Genomic DNA, 26,234 nt, shown 5'->3' with positions numbered 1-26,234 from the left:
TGAGGGAGTGGCCTGTGATCTTTCACAGATCCTCCTGGTCCCCACTTCACATCAAGGAAAGCGAGAGATCAAGGGACTGGGGGACATCAAAGGAATGCCCCAAGTGAAGGCAGAGGTGGGATAGAAAATATCCATGGCCCTCTAAAGACACTGTATGCATGCTCTGTCCTCCTGCCCACATGGTGGCGTTCTAAAGACCACTTGTTTCACTGCCTCGTGGTGCCTAGAATGCCTGGAACAGGCCTAGTACCTCCATAGGGACATACCACCACCAGCCTCCAGGTCCAGAGACGTGGCTGTCACAGGGTAGTTCAGAGGAGACTCAGATGTTCTCCATCTGCTAAGAGGTTATTGGGGACAAAATTGAAGCGAGGTGAGAGATGAGCTGGTGCTCTTGAAATTTAAGAGGGACAGGTCATTTTCAGATGGAGGATCTCAGGGTACCATCCAGGAGAGACGCAGCCTGGACTCAGCCTCTTCAAAGAACCCAGAGGCTGGGGAGCACAGAGAGCTGCTTGACCACCTAAGGGCAGCTTCGGCAGAGTGGAGAAACGCCCACCCACCTCTCACCTGTTTCTCCAACACAAATGTCCTGAGTGTTCCTGAGGCAGCCAGACCCCCCGCCAAGGACTAAAGCCCTGGCAGCAGGTGGCCCTCGTCTGGCACCTTGTTCCAGTTCTAGCCCCTCATGACCTAGAGGGAGCAACTGCTTCCTTCACTTTCTAGTCAGCTCCTCCCTTCAGCCCATTCCAGGAGGCAGTCCCTGCCACTAGTGAATGGTTCTTTATCTTACGTATAGCTGTAACACCCACAGAGTTTTCTTAACAAGGGAGCACATCATGGTTACAGATGGATGTCCATGCTCAGGAAGAGATTCCAGAGGCTCAGTAGAAGCAGCAAAAGCAGTGAGAGGGTGTATCCTGCTGCCCGTGCTGTGGTCAAGGAAATCTGGACTTTGGCCTTGGCTGGAGGTTCCAGTTAGAGTTGAAGATGCTGATGGCTGAATGGGCACCGATGGGTCTGAAAAGTGGTCTGAAAAGGAGGACCCTGCTTCTGAAAGTGTCAGGTCAGCAGGATGAACCCCGGGGCTTTCTACATGCCCTTTTGAGGCCACTGGGTCACCCTATCATTACAGTTCAGACAATTTAAACCCAGATCTGTCCAGTATGACTGTTCTCACTCTTTCTCAATGAATGGCATCCCCTTCAGGACTTGTGACACAACTATCCCTGGTGGAAGAGCTGGGAACAAGCAAGCCCTCGGAAGGAGAACTGAAAACATTGCTCTGGCTTGGCATGTTTAGTTTTGGCTCAAACTGGAAATACCCTGAGGTTGGTGTGCACTTTCCTTTTGGGGTTGTAAAAGTATGGGCCACTTTTATTTTCTACTCTGTCTCTCCCTCTCCTTTTACCATATAATATTTTCATGCTTGTTTACCCAAGTCTCACAGTAAGTAATGAATATATCTAAATAAGAGGCAGGTGTAGGAGAAGATGGCCGCTGCGCACGGGGGTTGCTGAAGTGCTGAGCGTGGTGCTTAGAGCAGCGGCTTTAATCGAGTTTTCGTGCAGCGTGTAAGAGCTCCTTTCACTGTTAATCTGTAGCGGACCACTTTGCCAAGCAGCAGGAAGAACAAAGAGATCGAAAAAGAGATGCTTGGCTCCCGGATGCTTTGCCGCCCAGAGCCACGGGCGCTTTGCTCCCATCTGCTTCCTCTTTCGCTTCACTCTGGGCAGAGAAGGTGAATGTGTAATCAGCAGTGGATTGTAAGTACCCTAGGCAAAGAAAGCTCAGTGCGCCCCGCTTTTTTTTTTTTTTAATATTTTTTATACAGGGAAAGTTTGTGGATTGGGATTGTTGGCTGGGCTGCAGTTTCTGTGCCGAAAATCCACTCCGCTGGAGCCTCCATATGCTCTCTGCTTGCTGTCTTGATGGCTATGTCTACAGTGTCCGGCAGCCGCACCTAGAGGTTGGAGCTGGGCTGCGTGCCGAGCCCTGTCCTCCGAAGGCTGGACCGCAACCTTGAGCGCCTGGGTCGCATGTTCGCCGCTGCACCCTCGGACAGAGCCTGCTCTGGGGTCGTTCTGCATCCCCCTGCGAGGGGACCCGTGCTCCAGAAGAGGGGGCTGGAGAGCCGCGGAGGCAGCCACTTGGGCCCCGGGGGCCGGGCACCGGGCGCCGGGCACCGGGCGGCGGCACAGCTACGGTCGCGGATGAGCGCAGCACCCCTGAGCGTGGCCCCGGGGAAGAGGCGGTGGCGGCACAGCTACGGTCGCGGATGAGCGCAGCACCCCTGAGCGTGGCCCCGGGGAAGAGGCGACGGCGGCAGGGTTTAATTTCTAGAAATCTGGACTGGAAACAGAAGCAGCAGTTTGTATAATCCCAAGAACTTGCTTATGCCAGGAAGCTGTAAGGGCAACATGAATATCATTGAGGAGATCTAACATGGCAGCGGGCGGGGAGAGATCAAGTCTCTGACCTCTTCAACTGCGCGGGCATAGGGAGCTGTAAATTGTCTAAATGCTGTTTGCTTAGGATCACTAGGCAATTCTGAGCTGACGTGGATCTGGGGCGTACAGTCTGGGCCCCTCAGAACACACACACCAAGCCCGGATTGGCTGCATTCAAGCTCCGGTTCGCCTGCTTCTCGTGACTCAGCACTAACGATCCCACTGAAATAACTGGTTGGCCCTTATGAACTTTCAGAGGTAAAAACCAACCAAGCCTTCATAGGCAGTGGCCACAGGATTGAAATGGGGATTGGGAGAGACAATCAGGACCCACCCGTTGCATTGGTCACCCAGCAAAGGGAACGAACGGTCACCATTTGCATGGGATACCACCTTGGCAGAGAACTGATGTCACGGGCGGAGGAGATAACTGCATTGAAACCAGCGCAACAGGGCTCCCAGGAACAGCAGACATGGCGTGTAGCCAGTATTGTGGTGAGCGTCACAGGTGAGCGCGGCCTGGCTTGAGGAAACACAAGAGAAGGCCCTAGGCACTCAGGATTGGAGACCCGCCCAGTCTGTGAGGAAGAGCTGCTGCACAGTGATTGGTTCCCACCTAGTGAGAGGAGAAGCTTGACCCAGTGGGCACAGCTCCACCTACTGGAAGAGAAATTAATCGAACTCTATGACTGCATTTATTATTATTATTATTATCATTTTTTTTTCTTTTTCTTTTTTTTCTTTCACTTTCAATTTTTTTTGTTGTTGTTCTTTAACTTTTTTAAATGTTTTTAATTTTTTTATTTTATTATTATTATTTTTTAATTTTAATTTTCATTATTTTTATTATCATTATTATTTTTGTAAAAAAATTTTTTTTCTTTTCTTTCTTTCTTTATTTTCTAACTTTTTTGTGTGTGTTTTGTTTTTGTTTCTTTTGTCTTTTCATTTCTTTTCAATTTTCTTATTCCCCCTTCCTTGAATTCTACCTGCCTACTCTCATTCTCTTTAGTGACTTCTTCCCTTCCCTTCTAATATCTTTCCTCCCAAGCATCAAATAAATTTATAAGAGTAAACAGTAACTCAGCAGTCAAACAGAACAAGAAGTAACATGAGCAGCATAAAAAAGCAAGGAAGAAAAGGGGTACAAACAATGAAGGACAGCCTAAATATTCAGGAGGACCTAGAGTCAGCAGAAAAATGGTCATATAAAGAACTCAAGGAATACCTTAGACAGATGGAATGGAACCTTAAAGAGGATACGAGACAGCAAATCCAAACAGTGAAAGAACACTTTGAAAATGAATTACATAAACAGATAAAAGAAGAAGTTAAGCATCTTTATCAGGAGATAGAGATTATTAAAAAAATCAAACAATAATTCTAGAAATGAAGGAAATGATAAACCAAATTAAAAACTCAATTGAGAGTATCACTAACAGAGTGGAGCAAGTAGAAGCCAGAACGTCAGATAATGAAGACAAAATATATCATCTTGAAAAGAGCCTAGCCAACTCAGAAAGGCTGGTTAAAAATCACGAGAGAAACATCCAAGAGATATGGGATAACATAAAAAAACCAAACCTACGAGTCATCGGGATAGAAGAAGGTACAGAGATTCAAACCAAGGGAATGAGTAGCCTGCTGAATGAAATAATTACAGAAAACTTTCCAGAAATAAAAAAGGAAACGGATATACAAATTTTAGATGCATACAGGACACCGAGCACACAAAATCACAGTAGACCAACGCCAAGACACATTGTTATGAAGATGTCCAATATACAGAACAAAGAGAAAATTTTAAAAGCTACAAGAGAAAGGAAGCAGATTACATTCAGGGTTAAACCAATAAGGTTAACAACGGATTTTTCATCACAGACGCTGAAAGCAAGAAGATCCTGGAACAACGTATTTCAAACACTGAAAGACAATGGATGCCAACCAAGAATTCTGTATCCAGCAAAATTAAGCTTCAGGTACGACAACGAAATAAAAATCTTTCATGATAAACAAAAGCTAAAAGGATTTGCAGCCAGAAAACCAGCACTGCAAAGCATCTTGAGCAAAACACTACACGAGGAAGAAATGAAAAACAATAACCAAAACCATCAGTGGGAAGTGCCCCTATAAAAGCAGAGGGCGGGGGGAAAGCTAACCATGGAGAAACAAACTAAATTAAATTAAAAAAAAAAAGAAGATAAATAATCAAACATGGCTGGAAGTACAAACCATATATCAATAGTAACTCTAAACGTTAATGGGTTAAACTCTCCAATAAAGCGACATAGGCTGGTAACATGGATTAAAAAAAACAAATCCAACAATATGCTGCCTCCAGGAGACACATCTGATTGCAAAAAGACATACACAGGCTGAAGGTGAAAGGTTGGGGAAAAAATATACCATGCACACGGTCCTCGTAAGCAAGCAGGGGTGGCCATCCTCATATCAAATAAAATCGACTTCAAGACTAACTTAATCAAAAGGGATAAGGAAGGACATTATATACTGTTAAAAGGAACCATTCACCAACAAGACATAACAATTATCAATATTTATGCACCAAATAATGGTGCTGCGACGTTCATAAAACAAATTCTCCTCAAGTTCAAGAATCAAATAGACCACAACACAATAATTATGGGTGACTTCAACACACCTCTCTCACCATTTGACAGATCCTCCAAACAAAAGTTGAATAAAGAAACTATAGAACTCAATATCACAATCAACAACCTAGACTTAACTGACATATATAGAATATATCAACCATCATCAAGTGGATATACTTTTTTCTCAGTAGCACATGGATCCTTCTCAAAAATAGACCATATATTATGCCATAGGGCAACCCTCAGTAAATATACAGGGGTGGAGATAATCCCATGCATTTTATCTGATCATAATGGAATGAAACTGGAAATCAATGATAAAAGAAGGAAGGAAAAATCCTACATCACATGGAAAATGAACAATATGTTACTGAATGATCAATGGGTTACAGAAGACATAAAGGAGGAAATCAAAAAATTCTTAGAGATAAATGAAAATACAGACACAACATATCGGAATCTATGGGACACAATGAAAGCAATTTTAAGAGGGAAATTCATCGCCTGGAGGTCATTCCTCAAAAAAAGGAAAAACCAACAAATAAATGAGCTCACACTTCATCTCAAAGCCCTAGAAAAGGAAGAGCAAAACAACAGCAAATGTAGCAGAAGGCAAGAAATAATTAAAATCAGAGCGGAAATCAACAAAATTGAAACAAAAGAAACTATTGAAAAAATTAACAAAACTAAAAGTTGGTTCTTTGAAAAAATAAACAAGATCGACAGACCCTTAGCCATGCTAACAAAGAGAAGAAGAGAGAGAACTCAAATTACTAACATACGGGATGAAAAAGGCAATATCACAACAGACGCTACAGAAATACAGAAGACAATTAGAAATTATTTTGAAAACCTATATTCCAATAAAATAGAAGATAGTGAAGACATCGATAAATTCCTTAAGTCATATGATTTGCCCAGACTGAGTCAGGAGGATACTCACAACTTAAACAGACCAATATCAATAGATGAAATAGAAGAAGCAATCAAAAGACTTCCAACCAAGAAAAGCCCAGGACCGGATGGGTACACAGCGGAGTTTTACAAAACCTTTAAGGAAGAATTAATACCAATACTTTTCAAGCTATTTCAGGAAATAGAAAAAGAGGGAGCTCTGCCAAATTCATTCTATGAGGCCAACATCACCCTGATTCCGAAACCAGATGAAGACACCTCAAAGAAAGAAAACTACAGACCAATATCTCTGATGAACCTAGATGCAAAAATCCTCAATAAAATTCTGGTGAATCGGATACAAAGGCACATCAAAAAAACTGTGCACCATGATCAAGTAGGATTCATCCCTGGGATGCAAGGATGGTTCAATATACGGAAATCAATAAATGTTATTCACCACATCAATAGACTTAAAGATAAGAACCATATGATCATCTCAATAGACGCAGAAAAAGCATTCGACAAAGTACAGCATCCCTTTATGTTCAAAACATTAGAAAAACTAGGGATAACAGGAACTTACCTCAACATTGTAAAAGCTATCTATGCTAAGCCTCAGGCTAGCATCATTCTCAATGGAGAAAAATTGAAGGCATTCCCCCTAAAATCTGGAACAAGACAGGGATGCCCTCTATCACCACTTCTATTCAATATAGTTCTCGAAACACTGGCCAGAGCAATTAGACAGACGAAAGAAATTGAAGGCATAAAAATAGGAAAGGAAGAACTTAAATTATCACTATTTGCGGATGACATGATTCTATACCTAGAAGACCCAAAAGGGTCTACAAAAAAACTACTAGAACTAATAAATGAATTCAGCAAAGTGGCAGGATATAAAATCAACACGCATAAATCAAAGGCATTTCTGTATATCAGCGACAAAACTTCTGAAACGGAAATGAGGAAAAACACTCCATTCACAATATCCTCAAAAAAAAAAAAAAAAAAAAAAAAACTTGGGAATCAACCTAACAAAAGAGGTGAAGGATTTATACAATGAAAACTACAAAACCCTAAAAAGAGAAGTAGAAGAAGATCTTAGAAGATGGAAAAATATACCCTGTTCATGGATAGGCAGAACTAACATCATCAAAATGGCGATATTACCAAAAGTTCTCTATAGGTTTAATGCAATGCCAAACAAAATCCCAATGGCATTTCTTGTAGAAATAGATAAAGCAATCATGAAATTCATATGGAAAAATAAAAGACCCAGAATAGCAAAAGCAATTCTAAGCAGGAAGTGTGAATCAGGCGGTATAGCGATTCCAGACTTCAAACTATACAGAGCAATAGTAACAAAAACAGCATGGTACTGGTACCAAAACAGGCGGGTGGACCAATGGTACAGAATAGAGGACACAGAGACTAATCCACAAAGCTACAACTATCTTATATTTGATAAAGGAGCTAAAAGCATGCAATGGAGGAAGGATAGCATCTTCAACAAATGGTGTTGGGAAAACTAGAAATCCATATGCAACAAAATGAAACTGAATCCCCTCCTCTCGCCATGCACAAAAGTTAACTCAAAGTGGATCAAGGACCTAGATATCAAATCAGAGACTCTGCGTCTGATAGAAGAAAAAGTTGGCTCTGATCTACATATTGTGGGGTCGGGCTCCAAATTCCTTAATAGGACACCCATAGCACAAAAGTTAATAACAAGAATCAACAAATGGGACTTACTTAAACTGAAAAGTTTTTTCTCAGCAAGAGAAACAATAAGAGAGGTAAATAGGGAGCCTACATCATGGGAACAAATTTTTACTCCTCACACTTCAGATAGAGCCCTAATATCCAGAGTATACAAAGAACTCAAAAAATTAAACAATAAGAAAACAAATAACCCAATCAACAAATGGGCCAAAGACCTGAACAGACACTTCTCAGAGGAGGACATACAATCAATCAACAAGTACATGAAAAAATGCTCACCATCACTAGCAGTCAAAGAAATGCAAATCAAAACCACCCTAAGATACCATCTCACTCCAGTAAGATTGGCAGCCATTATGAAGTCAAACAACAACAAGTGCTGGAGAGGATGTGGGGAAAAGGGTACTCTGGTACATTGCTGGTGGGACTGCAAACTGGTGCGGCCAATTTGGAAAGCAGTATGGAGATTCCTGGGAAAGCTGGGAATGGATCCACCATTTGACCCAGCTATTGCCCTTCTCGGACTATTCCCTGAAGACCTTAAAAGAGCGTACTACAGGGATACTGCTACATCAATGTTCATAGCAGCACAATTCACAATTGCTAGACTGTGGAACCAACCCAGATGCCCTTCAATAGATGAATGGATAAAAAAAGTGGCATTTATACACAATGGAGTATTATACAGCACTAAAAATGACAAAATCATGGAATTTGCAGGGAAATGGATGGCACTAGAGCAGATTATGCTTAGTGAAGCTAGCCAATCCCTAAAAAACAAATACCAAATGTCTTCTTTGATATAATGAGAGCAACTAAGAACAAAGCAGGGAGGAAGAGCAGGAAGAAAAGATTAACATTAAACAGATACATGAGGTGGGAGGGAAAGGGAGAGAAAAGGGAAATTGCATGGTAATGGTGGGAGACCCGCATGGTTATACAAAATTACATATAAGAGGTTGTGAGGGGAATGGGAAAATAAACAAGGAGAGAAATGAATTACAGTAGATGGGGTAGAGAGAGAAGATGGGAGGGGAGGGGAGGGGAGGGGAGATAGTAGAGGATAGGAAAGGTAGCAGAATACAACAGTTACTAATAGGACATTATGTAAAAATGTGGATGTGTAACCAACGTGATTCTGCAATCTGTATTTGGGGTAAAATTGGGAGTTCAAAACCCACTTGAATCAAATGTATGAAATATGATATGTCAAGAGCTTTGTAATGTTTTGAACAACCAATAAAAAAAAAAGAAAAAAAAGTGGCAGGTGTAACTAAGAAAAAATGCTGAAAGAGAGGAATATTTTCAACATTGTACATTTATTTAAAATAACATAAAATAACATTTTATAGTATGTAGTATAATGTAAACACTATAGAACTTGAATAATAAAACATTCCACTAAGAAAGAAATATTGCTCAAGATTTTTATGTCCACCATTCCCATGTCAGAGTCCCTCATTTGTGCCACAAAGGCAAGGTGGCAGGGAATCATAATCTGTATACATGCTACATTCATCACAGCACTGGAGGGCAGGAGAAGTCTCGGTGATGCCTTTAGGTGGGTTTCCCTTACTCTGGAACTTGTTTGAACAGCATTCCTTTGCAGCTCTTAAGAAAAAACAAACACAAAACATGGCCTTAGAATTTTCCTTTACAATGTATTTCTTGCAATTATCAGGGGTATCTGGGAGGTTCAGAGTTGGAGCCAGTCACATACATGACACCAGCCCTAGATGAACACTCTCTGGGCCCTGTGCCGAGTGCCTATCTCATCCTTTCCTCTCCTACAACTATTATACATGCAAAATGTAGCTCTTAACCTCACACAGGAAGAGACCAGGGCAGCAAGGAATGATCAGTCAAGCAGAGCCCCGGGTGTCCCATCTGAGGGGCGCTTACTCAACCCATGTGACTCACTTCAGTGCCTTGAAGAGTTTGACGTAAAGACAGAGGACCAGTCCTATCAGCATGAGCATGGCCGCCAGGATCCCGCTACCAATGGCGAACATAATTATCGTACGGAGGTCAAAAGACTTAAACATACCTGGGCAGAGAAGTGTAGGCAAGCAGTGAGGGTGGCTTCCCTCCCACATGCCGTCAGCAACCTCCACACACTTCCCTCAGGAGAGGAGGAACAGACCCAAACACAGATCCTCTGTGTGTAAACCTTGAGGGACTCTTCCCAGAGAGGCTGAGGCTGGCCAGGGGTGGGTAAGAGGGTTTACTTCTGTATGAAAAGAGCTGAGATTCAAAACCCAGACAGAAGGAGTAGAAGGACAGACAGCCAGTGGACAGACTCTTTGCCTCTCATAGGTTATGGTGGCCCTTAATTAACAATCAGGCCTGCAGTGGAGCTAATGGCTTTGTGCTTGGGCCTCTGAACTGTTCTCATTCACAGCCAGAACTAACCTCTCATTGTACATTGGATCTAGAGGTTTCCCATGGGAATGACTGTTTCACAATATTATTGTTCTGACAATACTGAGAATCTGCAAATCCATTTTGTAAATAATGCATGTTTGAGGGGAAAAGTTTTTCCATTCTTCTACTGAAAACTGCCTTTATTCCTTCTAAATTCTAAATTGTAAATCCTCCCAATAAATCTAATTTGGAATAATCAATGTGTTTAACCTGTCTTTCTGAAACTGTGAAAAAGTAATCCCTAAGATACAAAAACAATCTGACTACCAAAGCATACTCACTACCTTCTGAGTCTTCTTGGCTGGATGAAGTCTGGCAGTAAAAACAAAATTACAATTAAAATACATTTTATGAAACAGGACATCTTTATCAGGAACTTCAGAAACCTTTAATTTAATAAAGCAGACTCTAATTATTAAGATCCAGGATTGAAGAACTCACTTTGAGAAGTGTAATCTTCCACCAGAGTTGGCAGAATGGATAGCCACTGTCAGTGAGGACACAGGCTATCTGACATCAACCCTCTAGACAGCAGTTCTTCTTTCATGAAGTTCTTAATTCCATTCTATGCTCAGATATAGCTTAGTACCAATGGAAACGGAATCACCCAAACACTGTCTTACATCATGGGACTCACAATCTTCTCTTTTCAGATTTTGTTTCCATCAGATAAACTTAACTTCTGATTGCTAATCCAAAGCAAATCTGGATAAAATAAAAGGGAAGTAATGTGGAGATAATAATATCTAAAAATGCTCATGAATCTAAAAGGTCAATTATAGAAAACTGTTTAGACTTTATATTTTAGCCACCCTGTGAAATAGTATGTAGCCATTTAACAGGATTCAGATATAGGTTCATTGGTATCATACCGTGCTTTTTAGACAAGATAAAAAGGCTCAAAGTAATTTGAGTAGGCTACCCACTTTATTCAGGATTCTATAATTTCAAAGTACTTTGATCCAGCAAAGGCACGGAATTATTTTAACTACAACTTCCTTACTGCTCTAGCTACAAACTGGATGAGATCAAGAACAGCACAGTAGATGTCAACAAAAATAGTGGCATAAGAACTTCCACAAAGTCATTCCATAAAACAAATACAAGTCGAGCAATATTTTTTTAAGAACAATTTTTTCTTAACTCTTGAAATCAACTAAAGCCTTGCAGCATTCCAAAAAGCATTAATTCAAGAGAAACAACCAAAGATCAGTATAAATAGCAAACCCTGTGGCATTGTCCCATCACTTGCTCTTTAGCTCCATAGTAACCTTGAAATAACAGCCTATGTTCCAGAGCAGCTACCAGAGAAACAGAACAAAGGTGGAGCTCTTTCAAGTCCTCATTAACAAATAACTCTCTCATTGTTTGAACTTTTTGCTGGTTACCTTTAAGACCACATTTGCAAAGCTGACCTGACCTGAAGATCACCCAGTGTAATAATCCTTCTCCCAACAGAACTCCAGCAAAAACTATTCCAGGCAATTTTCTTTTAACTTCCTGCCTAAGGTAGTGGATAACATTTGGGGCAAATGATAGATTGGCCAAAAAAGCTTACAGGAAAACCTGGGGAAACATTATGTCCCCAAATCCCAAAACTGCAGGAATTTTGAAAAGCTCTAACGTGTTCCCAGAAGTCTAGGAGATCATGCACATGTGTAAGGCTGTATGCATGTCCAGGACTGTGAGCAGGCTCAAGGTTAAGTCCAAAGCTATATCCTCGAGCTGACCTTGAGGCTCTTCCCAAGCAGGAAGAAAAGGCCAAGGAAGAGTTTTCAACTGCTTGGCTGAGCTTTGAAGGCATGCCTCACATGCAAACAAAGCCACTCAACAATGACTAGGGTATTCCATTTTTGCAGACATTTAAAGAAATATTTGCCCATTTGTTAGGAGACCACTAAGCTAATCAGTAGATTTTTCAGTGTCCACATATGACAAAGAATACAGACTTTACAGAACTATTCGAGAGGAAAAAGAAAAACAGTAAACAACAACTACACAACTATACTAAGCAACAGAAACAGCAAACCCTAGAGAGAGGAAAGAATCTGATTTCCAAAGATGCCATGAAATATAAATATAAATATATATTTTTTGGCAGGAGGGTACCAGGGATTTTGCATTTTATTTAGATAGGGTCTCACTGAGTTGCTTAACACCTCACTTTTGCTGAAGCTAGCTTTGAACTCACAATCCTACTGCCTCAGCCTCCCGAGTCGCTGGGATTATAGGCCACTGCACCCGGCTCCATGATATATTATTTTAAATGTCTAAATTTTAGAAAGACTTAAGATATATAAAGAAACAAGAAAGTGTGGCCCACAAAAAGGGATAAACAATGAAAACTTCAGTGAACTTAAAGATATATTGAGATTACCCAAACTGAAGAACAAATCTAAATAATAAATAAAATAATGGATAAAAATTAACACAGGACTTTCAGTTTCTGTTCCCACTTGTAAAGAGCTTGGGAATTGTTACTATCATCCTCACAACAAGAGAAATGCTGAACAAACTGAAAAATCAGCAACTCTGCAGAAGTCAACCAGAGAATTCAAGCAGGGCAAAAGGCATCACTAATAATAATAATAATAATAATAATAATAATAATAATAAATAAAAAGGAATAAAATGGGTAGACAGATGAATAAAAAGCACTACAGCTTACCAGGAACAGAATCCACCATCAGAGCCAGCAACTGGTAGGAATATTTAAATGGTAATTAATGTCTTACTGGAGGCTGAATGAGAACTATTTTGAGAGATTAAAACTCCCTGAGGCCCAATTTTTGTTTGGGTTGGGACGGGGGTACATTTTCATGAGATTTGCCTCTAGGACTTCAACCAGGTTCTTATAGAGATGATTACAGAAAAATCTCCTTGTGGCTTTGGTTTCCAGACAGTGCAGTTTCCAATAGGCCTCCTTCTGATGCTACCCCAGCAGTTGGGTAGGAGGGTATCTCATTACCAACAGGGTAAGGATGGAAATCTCAATTCCCCAAGGGTCTCTACTGATACCACATGGATGGAGAATTATTACCACCCAGGGTTGAGTCTCAGCTCTACTGAGACTTCTCTGACACCATCCAGGCATGGAAGAGTAGTTTGAGACACCATTTTACAGTCTGGTGAGAATACAGTCTGGTGAAGTCTACACCCTACATTCAGTCTTTTCTAGTGGGATTGGAGTCGGGCCACAGTTTACCTTGTGTTTGTCAGAATGCAGCAGAAACTTCGTAAAAGTTTTCTGTCTTGCTAGGCTGCCCATTTCCTGGTCCTTTGGTTAAACAGAGTATGGTTTTGTTGGAGACTTTTGCCTGAACTCACTGGTGTTTCCAAGTTGCAGGCACCTTCAGCCCCAAATGTGGAAATATAAGGCAAAAACAAAACCCAGGGAATTCACCACCATGACATTCCTTGGATTCTCAAGGTCTCTAACTAGTCAGAATTCTTCTACTTGTCTGAAACATATGCTCTTTTATATATAATGTCCAAGGTTTTAGTTTCACATAGAATAAGGAAAAGTACATCTTCTCAAAATGGAAATCAACCATATAAGAGATTTTGAAGTCAATTCTTTGCTTATTGGCCACAACCACTGTACTAACCCTACTCTTGCCTAAGCCTGAGAGTGAGTGCCTCCTTAAAATTTGCCCCCTAGATCCTTCACATATCATCCTGTCTACAACTCAACACACTTACCTTTCAGCCTCATGGCCTGCATTTCCCCACACCCCATCCTTGGCTAAAGGGCCCTCCAGGTGTCCTCTCCTTTATCTGTTTCAACAAACACCAACTTTGTGAGACTTCTTGCAAATGCCATCTCCCCCGTGAAGCTTCATTGATTCCTATCTCTCCCCCTCTGGCATTAATTGCTCCTTCTTTCCTTCCTCCCTTTCTTTTCGTTTAGAGACAGTGTCTGGGTTGCTTAGCTCCTTGTTTTTGCTGAGACTTGCTTTGAACTCACAAGCCTCCTGCCTCAGCCTCCCAAGCCACTGGGATTACAGGTGTGCACCACTATGCCCAGCTGAAAAAACTTAATTTTTTTTTGTCTTAAGGATTTCCAGTTCCTGCTTTATCTAGCTGACTAGACATTTGTCCTGAGTACAAGAATCTACTGAACCTGAGTTGAAATAGATGTGACTTTTTTTCCCATTCAAAAATGTTTCATTTTTCTAAGTTTCTCTCAATTCCTTCCCACTGAGGCAGGGATATAGCCTTGAATGGGCCTGGATATCACTAAGGAGCCAGGCTTGCTACTATGCAATTGACCATTTCATTTCCCAAAGTCCCTCTATTCCTGTGGTTACTTGGTTGCTCTGTGAGTTACCTGTAAGTTCCAGGGGTTACTTGGCTGCATTGGAAGTTTGCTTACTCAAAGTGTTTGTGAGTGCCATTAGGGCAGGAACTCTGGATCCACATAGGTCATTAGGTGCTGGCACATATGAGCAATTACTCAAACCTCAATTTTGTTAATCTGGAACGACTTTCTCCACCTGAACCTCTAAATTCAGACAGAGCAGTAAACTCAGACATGGCAGTAAACCTTGACTAATATTATTTCATTTATACCCTGCTTATAAGTAACCAGCATTAAACTATCCATCTTTCTGAGTTGAAATTGAGACAAACAGAAGGCAATAGCTCCCAACCAATTCTAATAGAACACAATGTTTTGAAATTGTGAGTTTTATGGTTTACAGTCTATCTCTTGAACCAGACTAAATGAAACCAATTCCTGACCCTTTTTCTTACTGTGTGGCTTTGGGCAGGTTTTTAACCTCCCTATGCTGGTGTTTCCTGCTTACAATTGCTTTCACTAATAAAATGGGGATGCTAACAGTATTAGCTACCCCACAGGGTCTCTCTGTAACGGTTAAATATCTGTAAGATCCAGAGCTGGACACAAACATCATCACTCAACAAATACTAGCCATTATCACCATCATTGTGATGTGGTAGTTCCTGTCACCTATAGAACAGCTGAATTCTTTTCCTAAATGTCTCCTCACACTGGGGAATTCTTTCTTCCTTTGTAGATGGAAGCCTCTACTCAAAGTGAGAGGTGATCTGATGCTTTAATTTCTTATCCAGACACAGTTCTCGTTGGGACTGAATTGTAGGGTTAGGGTTTTGTGGTTCTCTCCCAGCTCATGCCTCCTAGGCTGGCCTTATAGCTTGATTTGCCAGCTTTGGACCACAGTTAGCACTGAGTTGACCTTTCCAATGAGTGGGGCCCCACCGCCCAGGTGGAACCCCATACAGTCATTTGGCTACACAAACTGTATTTAACTCAACAAAAAATAGTCCACCAAGGATTGAGTTCTCCTTGGAATCTTTGGGAAGAAAAGCATTTATGATTTCTCCAAATAGAATCCATAGAAGAGAATATATCAGGGGCTGAGGAAAGATGAATTTAGTAAAAGAATCTTTAACTGCATTTTTAAAAACACTTGGTAATAAAACATGTAATTTGTAATTACATTATTGTTCCTATAAAGGAACAATAATTTTTGTTTTTATGTCTTGTTTTTGGCCAAAAAGAATACAGTGATTAAAGAAAAGGATCTTTTATTATTATTTTGTTTGTTTTTGAGCTGCAGATTGAACCCAGGGCCTTATGCATACAAGACAAGCACTCTATCAACTGAGCTATATATCCCAGCCCCGTTTTATTATTTTTTTACTCAAAAAAATTTTTTTCATTTTTTTAGGTACTGAGTATTTAACCCAGGGGCACTCAGTCACTGATCCACAACCCTACCACATCCCCAGTTCCCCCTACACACACACACACACACACACACACACTTTTTTTGAGAAAGGGTCTTGATAAGTTTCTGAGGGTTTTGCTAAATTGCTGAGGCTGGCTTTGAACTTGCAAACCTCCTGCCTCAGCCTCCCAAGTTTCTGGGACTACAGGATGCACCACCATGCCCAGCTACTTAAAAATAATAGTTATCATAAGAATAATACATGTGATAGAAAAAATAGGAAGCAAAGACAATTTTTTAAAAATTCTATAAACCTATTCACTCATAGACAATGTTATTTTCCTTTCTCCTTCCAGATTTTAAAAATACTTCCATATTTTTTAATGTCAGATTATACTTCACATTCTTCAAATAGATTTTCTTCATATATACATCACAGGTATCTTTCCTATAGCTATCTATGCCTCAGTTGAAAAAGTAACTGCAGAGTAATTCTTTGCAAATGTTTACCATAATTTGCATAATCTGCAAAAATATCTCTAATACTTTTATAAGCATGCCATAATTAACATTCTTATATACATGTTTATGCATATATTCTATTATTTTATAAAGATAAATTCCTAGAGTTGCCAGATAAAATGCCATATTTATATATACTGCCTTACTATCCTAAAGAGATATGATATTTGCATTACATCATCTTCCACTAAGAGTCTATGAGAGGGGCTGCAGTGGTGGCTCAGTGGTAAAGCGTTTGCCTAGTAAGGCACTGGATTCAATCCTCAGTACCACATAAAAATAAATAAATAAAACAAAAGGTATTGTGTCCATCTATTACTTAAAAAATAATTTTTAAAGAAGAATGTATGAGAGCAAATACTTCTCCAGTGTTCAGCACTGATTCTTTATTTTTGTTTTGTGGTGCTGGAGATCAAACCTAGGGCTTCACACATGCTAGGGAAGTGCTTCTACCACTGAGCTATATCCCAACCCTAAAATGTTAGCTTTTTTATGTGGTAATAGGGATCAAAACCAGGGCCTCACACATGCTAAGCTAGACACCCCAGCCAGGTTATTAAAAAAAAAAATCTTTGAAATAAGGACTTAATTGATCTCATTGAAAACTCTGGTCATTTTTCTTCCTATCAAATTTATTTGCAGAACATGGCAAAATTAAAAGGGGCTCTGGGTGAGATGGTGCACTCCTGTAATCCCAATGGCTTGTGAGGCTGAGACAGGAGGATGATGAGTTCAAAGCCAGCCTCAGCAAAAACAAAGTGCTAAGCAGATCAGTAAGACCCTGTCTCTAAATAAAATACAAAATAGGGCTGTGGATGTGGCTCAGTGGTCAAGTGCCTCTGAGTTCAATCCCCAGAATCAAAAAAAAATTAAAAGGGGCAATGAGACAAGGCTTCTTTTGACCTCTATCTTGACAAATGGATAGGCAGCTTTGAGTGTAGTTGTTTTTATAATGCTGGTCTCTCACAATAATCTGGTTAGGTTCCAGCTGACTTCCAGGGAAACTTATCAATTCCAGCTACAAATAGATCTATGTGGGAACACAGCAGCTGCATGACTGATCTACATCAGTAGTTCCAGGAGAGCAAGCATTCCCTTTTTTCTGCACTCACTCACATGTTAATCAACATTAGATCTAGAGCATTTTTTTCTGCACTCACTCACATGTTAATCAGCATTGATCTAGAGCTCGTTGCTAGCGCATCTCAGCACTAGTACATGATAGGCACTGTGTACCTGTGGAATTTATAATAGCAGCGTTTGCCCTGCTGTTTATTCAGATCATAAATACTTTTTAAATCTTCTCTGATCCTCTCCAAGATTGCATATACAAGAAGATATGTGTATATAAGAGGTTGCAGGTCAAAAGGCTGATGTGAGTGAAGGTAGGGTAGCGTAGCACTGTTAAGCACACATAATTAATTCAAGACCCCAGTTATTCTACCAGCTAAGGCACAACAATCCACTTCTAGGTGCATATAATTATGTTACTTACATAGACAGTGAAAGGGAGATTAGGCAAAGGTGCCAAAATCCTTATTTCACACTCAAAAACAAAATGGGTGACTGATGGCAACATGAGTTGTGGGACATTTTGTTGCTAAGCAGTCAAAAGACTGAAGCTGAGTAGTTTAATATTCTGAAGTTCTATTCTGAGGCTGAGGGCAGGGCAGGGAGCTCATACTTCCTCAGAACCACAGAGGCCATGGGGACGTATGATATAACTCCAGGGGAGAAAGGTATTGTATAAGAAATGGCCTTGTAGCAGCTCCTTACAAGCCTCTTCTCCTGCCTTGATCCTGGAGGATCATCAAGCCTCGGTTAGTTATAATTCAGCCTTTGCTTAGCATGGCTTATATGGAAAGATGCAAGCTTAGTGGGATTCAGTGGTGGGCCCATTCCCAACACACTCTTGGTACTGGCCGTCATGGGTGGGGATTCTGGTAGACATATCCTGACCTCAGGGGCTTGTACACAAGAATTTTCCTGGGGCGTGCTTTCACCTTTGTGAAGGGTGAAGGAAGGAGCACTGGTGAACCCATGAACTACAAAGCAGCTGCAGTAAAGGACCCATCAATTACCTGAGAGTCCTGGAGCAAGGTACAGCCTTCGGAGATATCCCACTGAAACGCTTCTTTTGCTGTATCACAGGTATTGGCTTTGCTACTGTAGCACCGGCTGTAGACCCAACTGGGAACGCATTCTCCAGTTCAACCCAGCAGGGTTACTGGGCACTAGAAAGGGCTTTCACCTTGAGATCCCATCTACACCTGCTTCTAAGATCCAAAGAGCCAATGAGAGATTCTTTGGTCTTTTTCTTCTGCTCTAAAAGTACTTACTGACTTGAGAGTAAAATCCAGACTCATTATCTGATCTACAGAGATCCTCAGAATCTGACCCTTTGCCACCCCTTTTCCACCATCACTCCCACGTCGCTTCCTCTCACCAACACCCATTTTCCCTATTGTGCAGACACACTCAGCTGCTTCTTGCCTCAGGCCTTAGCCCCTTGCCCATTTCTTTGCCTAAAATGCACCCCCCCCATAAAGTGCCTTACTCTTATGTTTTTGCTAAAATTTGTCAAGATGCACTCTTTGCCCACATGGAGCCTCCACCTACAAGGCAGTCCCTATCTATCCTATCACCTTTTTAAAATTATATTTTAAAAAGCTATTTTTTTTTTTTAGTGCTTACCATGTCTCCACCTAGAATGTAAATACCATGAGTAGACACTGTCTCTCTTATTCATTTTGATATTCCCATTCCCTAGAACATTTTAGAAATTTGATGGAAAAGCATATATATGAAGTTAACAATTATGAAGTTTTTTTTCATTATGTTTACTTTCTGATTTTCCTACAATAAATGTGTTTTTCTTAAAATGAGTTAGTTTCAGGTAAAAATAAAAGGCTTTTGTTCCATTTATATGAAAAGATTACAAATCAGAAATCATGTTTTATTATGAACCACAGGGTTTTTGTTGTTGTTTTGTACAATGCATTTAAATGCTTCTAGTACAATCATCTTCCTTCAGTCTCAATACACTGCTCTTCAGCGGACTACAGAGAAATCATAACTGCTATTCTCCCCAGGTCTCCAAATGAGGGGAAACATTGCTGGTGAAATTGACTTACATGACTTGGTGAGGACTATATGGAAGGCATACTCCTATTCACTGTGGGAGCTCTTAATATGATGGATTATATTAATTGGCTTTTGTTGAAGCAGGAACATAATATCTCACATACCTTGAATAAATCCCACTTGATCCTTATGTATAGTATTTTGTATACATTTTTGACTTCAACTTGATATTCTGTTGAATTTTTCCATCTGTGTTCAGGAGATATATTGGCCTGAATGCTTTCATTCTTCTAATGTCTTTACCTTGTTTGGGAACTAGCATAATGTTGGCTCATGAAATGAATTAAGAAGTGTTCCCTCTCTAATTTCTGGAAGGGACTGTATAAAATTATATTATCATTTCTTTCTTACATGTTTGGAAAAACATCAGTGAATCCACCGGGTCTTTTTTGAAAGGTTATTGATTTGGTGTAATGGATATACATCAGGCATGGTGGCTAGTGCCTACAATCCCAGCTACTCAGGAGGCTAAGGCAAGAGGATCTCAGGTTCAAGGCCAGCCTAGGTAACACAAGATCATGTCTCAAAACTGTGAGAGTGTGTGTGTGTGTGTGTTCATATAGATTATTTATTTCTCCTAAGTTTTGGTATACTATATCCTTGAATTAGTCAATTTCATCTTTCTCAAATTTTGTGTACATAGTTGTTCATTAATATTACTTTGCTAACTTTTTTTTGATATTCATGAAATCAGTACTATTAGTCCCTTTTAAGAGTTTTTAATACTAATCTGTCTTTTTTTCTTAGCCAGACTACAGGCTTATCAATTTTTATTCTTTTCAAAGAACCATCTTTTGTATTTCTATTGATTTCCTAATTTTACTCTTCTGCTTGCCTTAGGTCTATATTGCTCTTCTTTCTCTAGCTTCCTATGCTAGAAGCTTAACTGATTTTAGGTCTGATTTTCTGTTCATTTAATGCTATCAGTTTTCTTCCAAGTAATGCCATTACTGCATCATGCAAACCTCAAGTTGTACTTTTTAGTTCAAAATATTAATTTCTCTTGAAACTTCTTTGAACCATGTGTTATTTACAAGTATGTTGTTTAATCTTTTATGTAGCTTAAGCCAGCCATCTTTCTGTTATTGAATTCTAATTTAATGTCATTGGAATCTGAGAACCTAGTTAGTATAATTACTTCTAAAATTGTTGAGGTGTTTCATGGTCTGGAATATGTTCCACCTTGGCAAACGTTCCTTGTGAGTTTGAGAAAGCATTCTATAAATGTTCTTTAGGTCCAGTGGACAGTAGTACTGTTCAGTTCAATTATATCCTGATTTTCTGTCTGATTGACCTGTCAATTACTGATACAAGATGTCGAAGTTTGTAACCATAATAATGCATTTGTCAACCTCTTTTTTACAGTTCTCCATATATTTTTTGCTTCGCATTATGATGGGTCATTATGTGCATAGAAATTATGAATTTTATTTTGCCTTCATTTATTCCTTCTTTGATGCTATTCCTGTGTGTTGATTTCAGTTCCTGATATCAAGTTCCTTCTCTCCAAGAAATTTATTTTCCCCTTTCTTATGAGGAAGCTCTACCAGTGACAAATTCTCTCAGATTTGGATAGGTCTTATTTCTCCTTCACTTTTAAGGGATAATCAGAAATTCTAGACGGATTCCAGACTTGATGTTCAAAACTATAAATATTTCATTCTGTTCTCTTATGGTCTGCAGTTTCTAATGAGAAATCTGTAATTCTTATTCTTTTTCCTCTCTGTATTTCTTCTTGAGGCCTCTTTCAATGACTTTTGGACTTTGATTGTCTGAAACTTGTTATATGTGTAAACATAGATATTTTTTAGTTATATTGCTTGATATTCTGACATCCCTGCATCTGTGGCTTGGTGACCATCATTAGTTTTGGAAAATTCCTAGCCAATATTATTTAACATTTCTTTTTCTTCTGATAGTCTTACCTCCATGTTACAAGTTTCCTAGTTCCTAGGTGTTGTTTTCATTCTCTATTTTCTTTGCTTTCCAGCTGAGGAAGTTTATATTGACCTATCTTCAAGCTCACTGATTTTCTCCCTTAGCTTATCCAGCCTCTTGATAAATCCACCAAAGGCATTCTTCACTTCTGTCACAGTGCTTTTGACATCACGTCTCTTTAAATTATCTGTAGAGTTATTGCCGCAGACTGGCTGAGCACAAAATCACGAGCCACTCAAACAGGAACAAACTTTTTTTTTTGAAACTCCCCGCCAATGCCCCGTATGCTCCTGGGGAAAAAATGCCAACCGACCCATGGTTCTCCCGAGTGGGCAACAGGAAATCCCTCCTCCGGAATTCCCTCCTACGGCACTTCCCCAACCAATGGGAACTCTCCAGGAGTCCCGTAGCAGGCCAAGGTGGACAGCAGGGGTCTAATATCCATATGAATGCAGATCTTAACATAATCATATCATCTCAATGGCTTGCTGGCGTCACCTTTCAACCAAAAATGCCATGCATCATACTACTTGGCTATGGCTCTTAGCAAGTTATCATTCTTTGCTTGCATTACCCATCTGTTCTTGCATGCAACATACTTTCCCCATTAGATCCATTCTTACTTATATTCCCTATTTGATAATTGCTATGGTTTGGATGTGGTGTTCTTGAAAAACTCACTATGAGACAATGCAAAAAAGGTTCAGAGGAGAAATGACCGGTTTGTGAGAGTGTTAACCTAATCAGTAAATTAATCCTGATAGAGATTAACTGATTGGTAACTTGAGTGGTAGGGTGTGGTTGAAGGAGGTGGGATTGGGGCATGGCTTTGGGATTTATATTTATATCTGACCTGTCTCTCTCTGCTTCCTAATCATGATTTGAGCTGCTATCCTCCACCATGATGTTCTGCCTCACCTTGAGCCCTGAGGAATGGAGCCTGCTGTCTATGAATTGAGACCTCTGAAACCATAAGCCTTCAAATAAGCTTTGCTCCCCTATAATTAATTATTCTGGTCAGGTCCTTTTAGTCACAGCAGAGAAAAAGTTGACTAAAATGATTCAAAAATCAATGTCATATCTACAAATTATTCTAATGCTTTTTTTTTTTAACCTTTTTAGCCTTCCTTAAGATACCTGGGATCATGCTTTATTTTTTGATGAAAAATATGATTTGGTGGAATGTATAGGACCTAAGGTCATCAGGCTTCTCATGTGAAGTTTATGTTGACCTGATAAGAAGTTAAACTGTGTTTAATGTTTTTGTAGCTGAAGGCATCAAAAGCTTCAGTTCCCTTTAGTATTATTACTTTGGTCTCCCCTATTCCCTAGAAACTCCTAGTAACATGAGGTCTTGCAACTCTCAATTGTAATCCACTGGAGACCTATCAATGTGGTGGTAAGGAACTGGGTAGAGGGGGTATTTCTATCAACTTACGAAAATCTGTTTATTCAGTAAGCAGAATCCCTCATCTGTCACCCTAAAAAGCACTTCTTTAGCCTTCCCTACCCTCCTATGAGACTGAAGGCTAGAAAGACCCTGAGTTGTCTAATTGCCCTTCCTCCAAATCACATAAGGTTCTAGTAGCTTCTCTTGAGGCCTTTGTTAAGGAGAAAGCTGTGGATAGTTCTTCAAAGTGGTTACTTCTTCCCTGCCGCTGAACAAAGCAAAAGGGGATGTGTCTCCTTTTCTGAAAACCTGGTGGAGCTCCTGGATATAAAACCCTGTAAAGTACACAGGATTCCTACAAATGAGGTCCTAGGAATTTTTCTCACAAGAATTTTACTTGCCTCCAGCAATTCATAAATGATCTACCTTAAATGTTCCTACCACTCACTGCCTCAAAAAGAATTTTATTCCTGATAAGCTAATCTCAATTGTTATTTTCTGCATTTCCCTACATCTCTAGTTTTAGGGTGGCCATTTTTCCCTTAATTATCTGCTAGATTTTTTTTAAAAGATATTGATTTTCTGTTTTTCAGCGAAATTTTTCTTTTTGTGAAGATAACTGTGATAACTTTTAAGATGTTCCATGTCAGAGCTGAAAAAGAAGTGTTCAGGTTTCCAAAAATTAGAAATACAGGCCACCCAATCAAAAGTATTTAGAATTTTAAATACAGTAAGAATGTATTATTACTTTGGTCTCCCCTATTCCCTAGAAACTCCTAGTAACATGAGACCAAAGAGTTTAAGAACCACTGTGTACAGGCACACTGTTAACAAACATATGATCCCTACCCACATTCTATATTAACATGTTATAATAAACTGCTCCTTAAAATGGTCAACCAAAAAAAAACACAGTTTGTGATGCCAGTGGTGAGGTTCCATTTAAGTTGTTTATCCTTCATGTGAGAAAAATATTTTTAAAATCATTTACAATGCATGACAGAAATAATATGGTACATTAAAACTGAAGTGTAGGGCTGGAGATGTAGCTCACTGGGAGAGTATTTGCCTAGCATACAGCAGGCCTTGGGTTCCATCCCAAGCACCACATACATACACACACACACAGGAAAGCCAAGGCCACCTGTGCATCAGCACAATGACTCTGACAATAAAAATAAGTGTAAGATACAATTTCCTAGTTTCTCCTTTTTCTAGTCTTCTTACATTGTGATGTCCAAGTAACCTCTACCTCTGAAACCTTATCAATTTCATAAAACAAATCTGTACTTAACACTTCAGCAAGGCATAAAACACTTCCCTGGGCTGAGGATGTGACTCAAGCAGTAGCGCACGCGCCTGGCATGCGTGCGGCCCGGATTCCATCCTCAGCACCACATACAAACAAAGATGTTGTGTTTGCCGAACCCTAAAGAAAATAAATATTTTAAAAAATTATCTCTCTTTAAAAAACAACAACAACAACAACAAAAAAAAAAACACTTCCCTAATGTCAATGATTGTTTCAGATGATTGAGAAAACAAAGGTAAGCATTATTTAATAAATTCCCAGACCACAAGAAAATTATAGTGTCTAAATAGTCTGAGTGCAGCACAGAGGAACTGGTGATTAATTTTTGCAAAGTGAAGCACTATGCTTGGTACTGACTGATAAACAGGATTTTTCCTACTACCCAAAAGAGCATTCTAGGGCTTGGGATATAGCTCTGTTGGTAGAGTGCTTGCCTCACATGCACAAGGCCCTGGGGGCAATTCCCAGCATCACCCCAAAAAAAGCAACCTATATAGAAGAAAATTCATATGCAAATACAGAAGATATAAACAGGCAGGGTAAAAAGAGTTATGTATGCCATGTGCCAAGCTAAAAAGTAAAGGTCATGGTAATTTAATCAGGAGCATCAAGCACCACAAGGGTCAGTTGGCAAAGCAAAGGGTGAAATGAAGGTGATGGGAATAAAGGGTAACTATGGGTGAAGAAAACTCCTGAAACTGCTCAGATGAAAGTAGAACTTCAAAACAAAGAGTTTAAAAAAAATTTCTGTAGGAACTAAAAAAAAAAAAACACACATGGAATATATGGAAATGAAAGAAAATAAACATAAGGATATAAAAGAATATAAACATAAAAATGAAAATGGAGACAATAGTAGTCATTAATTTTCTGACTTGCAGTCTTTCATTCTTATTTAAGGAAGTTAAAATCCAGATAATATCGACCTTTGCTCATGAAACGAAAATTGGTGTTTCAGAGGAAAAGACTATATTCCTTTCAATGATCAATACTTGTTAACATGGATCAAAGACTTCTTATGATCCTAAGAAGACATATAGGACAAAAACACTGATGTACACAACCTGGAATGAATGTAGAATACTAATCTTTGCCACCATTAACCTTGGAATATTAATAATTAAGACCATCTAATTCCTTATATTATACATCTATCAGACATTTGGTATTGTTTCTCCCCTTCAATCCAAGCAAATCTGTTAAGTGATTAAATGTAGAAAATACATTACATTCATAATTTTTCTGGCACCATTCTACAAGTAAATAAAAGACAACAGTGCGATCTCTTCTCGTTATACATATACTGATATGTGAACCCAAAAACTTAAGAACAAAAGACTAAGAATGATTTTTCTATCAAATCATGAGGCCAAAATACGAAGAAAAATTAATGTGACCCAGAACAGAAATTCGATTTTCTACCAGAGTAACATAAACACAAGGGCGAAACCCGAATTCAAATTAAGAACACTGGCATTCAAATTGTCTTTGAATCTCGTTTACATTTTTTCCAAAATGAGCTATGCAAAGAAAGGACAAGGAGGTCGCATGTACTTGGGATTCCAAATATCAGGAAAAATCTAAATTCGCACATTTCTCCAACCAAACCCAATGGACCTTCTGGACCCTTAGATTTCTGCCACCGAGGGCGTCCCATCGGGGCTACCGGAAACCCGCGGCCCGGTAAGCCCCGGCTCGGCCCCGACATTACCAGCGGCGCCCACAAGCCCCCACCTCGCACCTTCGCGACCGTCTCCACCGCCAGTGCGTGCCAGGCGGGGAGAAGCGGACAGAACCAACTCCCGAATCTGTCACCACCGCTCCCCGACACGGGTGCCTGGGGCGCCATGAGCGCAGCTCAGACCACAGGGGAAAGGCCCCGGCGTCCACTACAGCGGCCACTAGGCCCGCAGCGGCGCACGCAGAACACACATCCGCTATCCCACTGCACACATCGAACACACCGCAGGCACTTCTCCCCGCCAACATCAGAAAACCAACCCCGTACCCCGCCCTCCACCTCTTCGCCTGAACCCGCTTCCGGAAGTCGCACGGCGGAGCGCATGCGTGCCTCGGCTTCCCAGGTCTCTAGACACTGGCAAGAGA

At 40.1% G+C, this 26,234-nt stretch overlaps 1 protein-coding gene across 3 annotated transcripts; it reads right to left on the bottom strand.

Annotated features, from left to right (window-relative positions):
* Nucleotides 1–8,984: 8,984 nt before the first annotated feature.
* Nucleotides 8,985–26,230, bottom strand: LOC114079138 (protein FAM24A-like). 3 transcript variants are annotated; one of them, XM_027920263.2, is made up of 3 exons: nucleotides 26,137–26,230; nucleotides 9,605–9,731; nucleotides 8,985–9,295 (listed from the first exon to the last, which is right to left on the bottom strand). In XM_027920263.2, exons 2-3 carry the CDS (start codon nucleotides 9,727–9,729, stop codon nucleotides 9,133–9,135), a joined length of 288 nt encoding a protein of 95 aa, XP_027776064.2. In that variant the 5' UTR covers nucleotides 9,730–9,731; nucleotides 26,137–26,230; the 3' UTR covers nucleotides 8,985–9,132. The 3 variants fall into 3 exon arrangements, 1 of the variants encoding a protein (XP_027776064.2); XR_011707277.1 differs by lacking the exons at nucleotides 9,605–9,731; nucleotides 26,137–26,230 and adding exons at nucleotides 9,732–10,420; nucleotides 10,550–18,416 and having other exon boundaries at nucleotides 9,211–9,295; XR_011707276.1 differs by lacking the exons at nucleotides 9,605–9,731; nucleotides 26,137–26,230 and adding an exon at nucleotides 9,732–18,416 and having other exon boundaries at nucleotides 9,211–9,295.
* Between the last annotated feature and the right edge of the window lie 4 nt (nucleotides 26,231–26,234).

The sequence above is a fragment of the Marmota flaviventris genome, chromosome 4 (genome assembly GCF_047511675.1).
Source record: "Marmota flaviventris isolate mMarFla1 chromosome 4, mMarFla1.hap1, whole genome shotgun sequence".
Lineage (NCBI taxonomy): Eukaryota > Metazoa > Chordata > Mammalia > Rodentia > Sciuridae > Marmota > Marmota flaviventris.
This window is presented reverse-complemented; position numbering and strand designations above follow the sequence as displayed.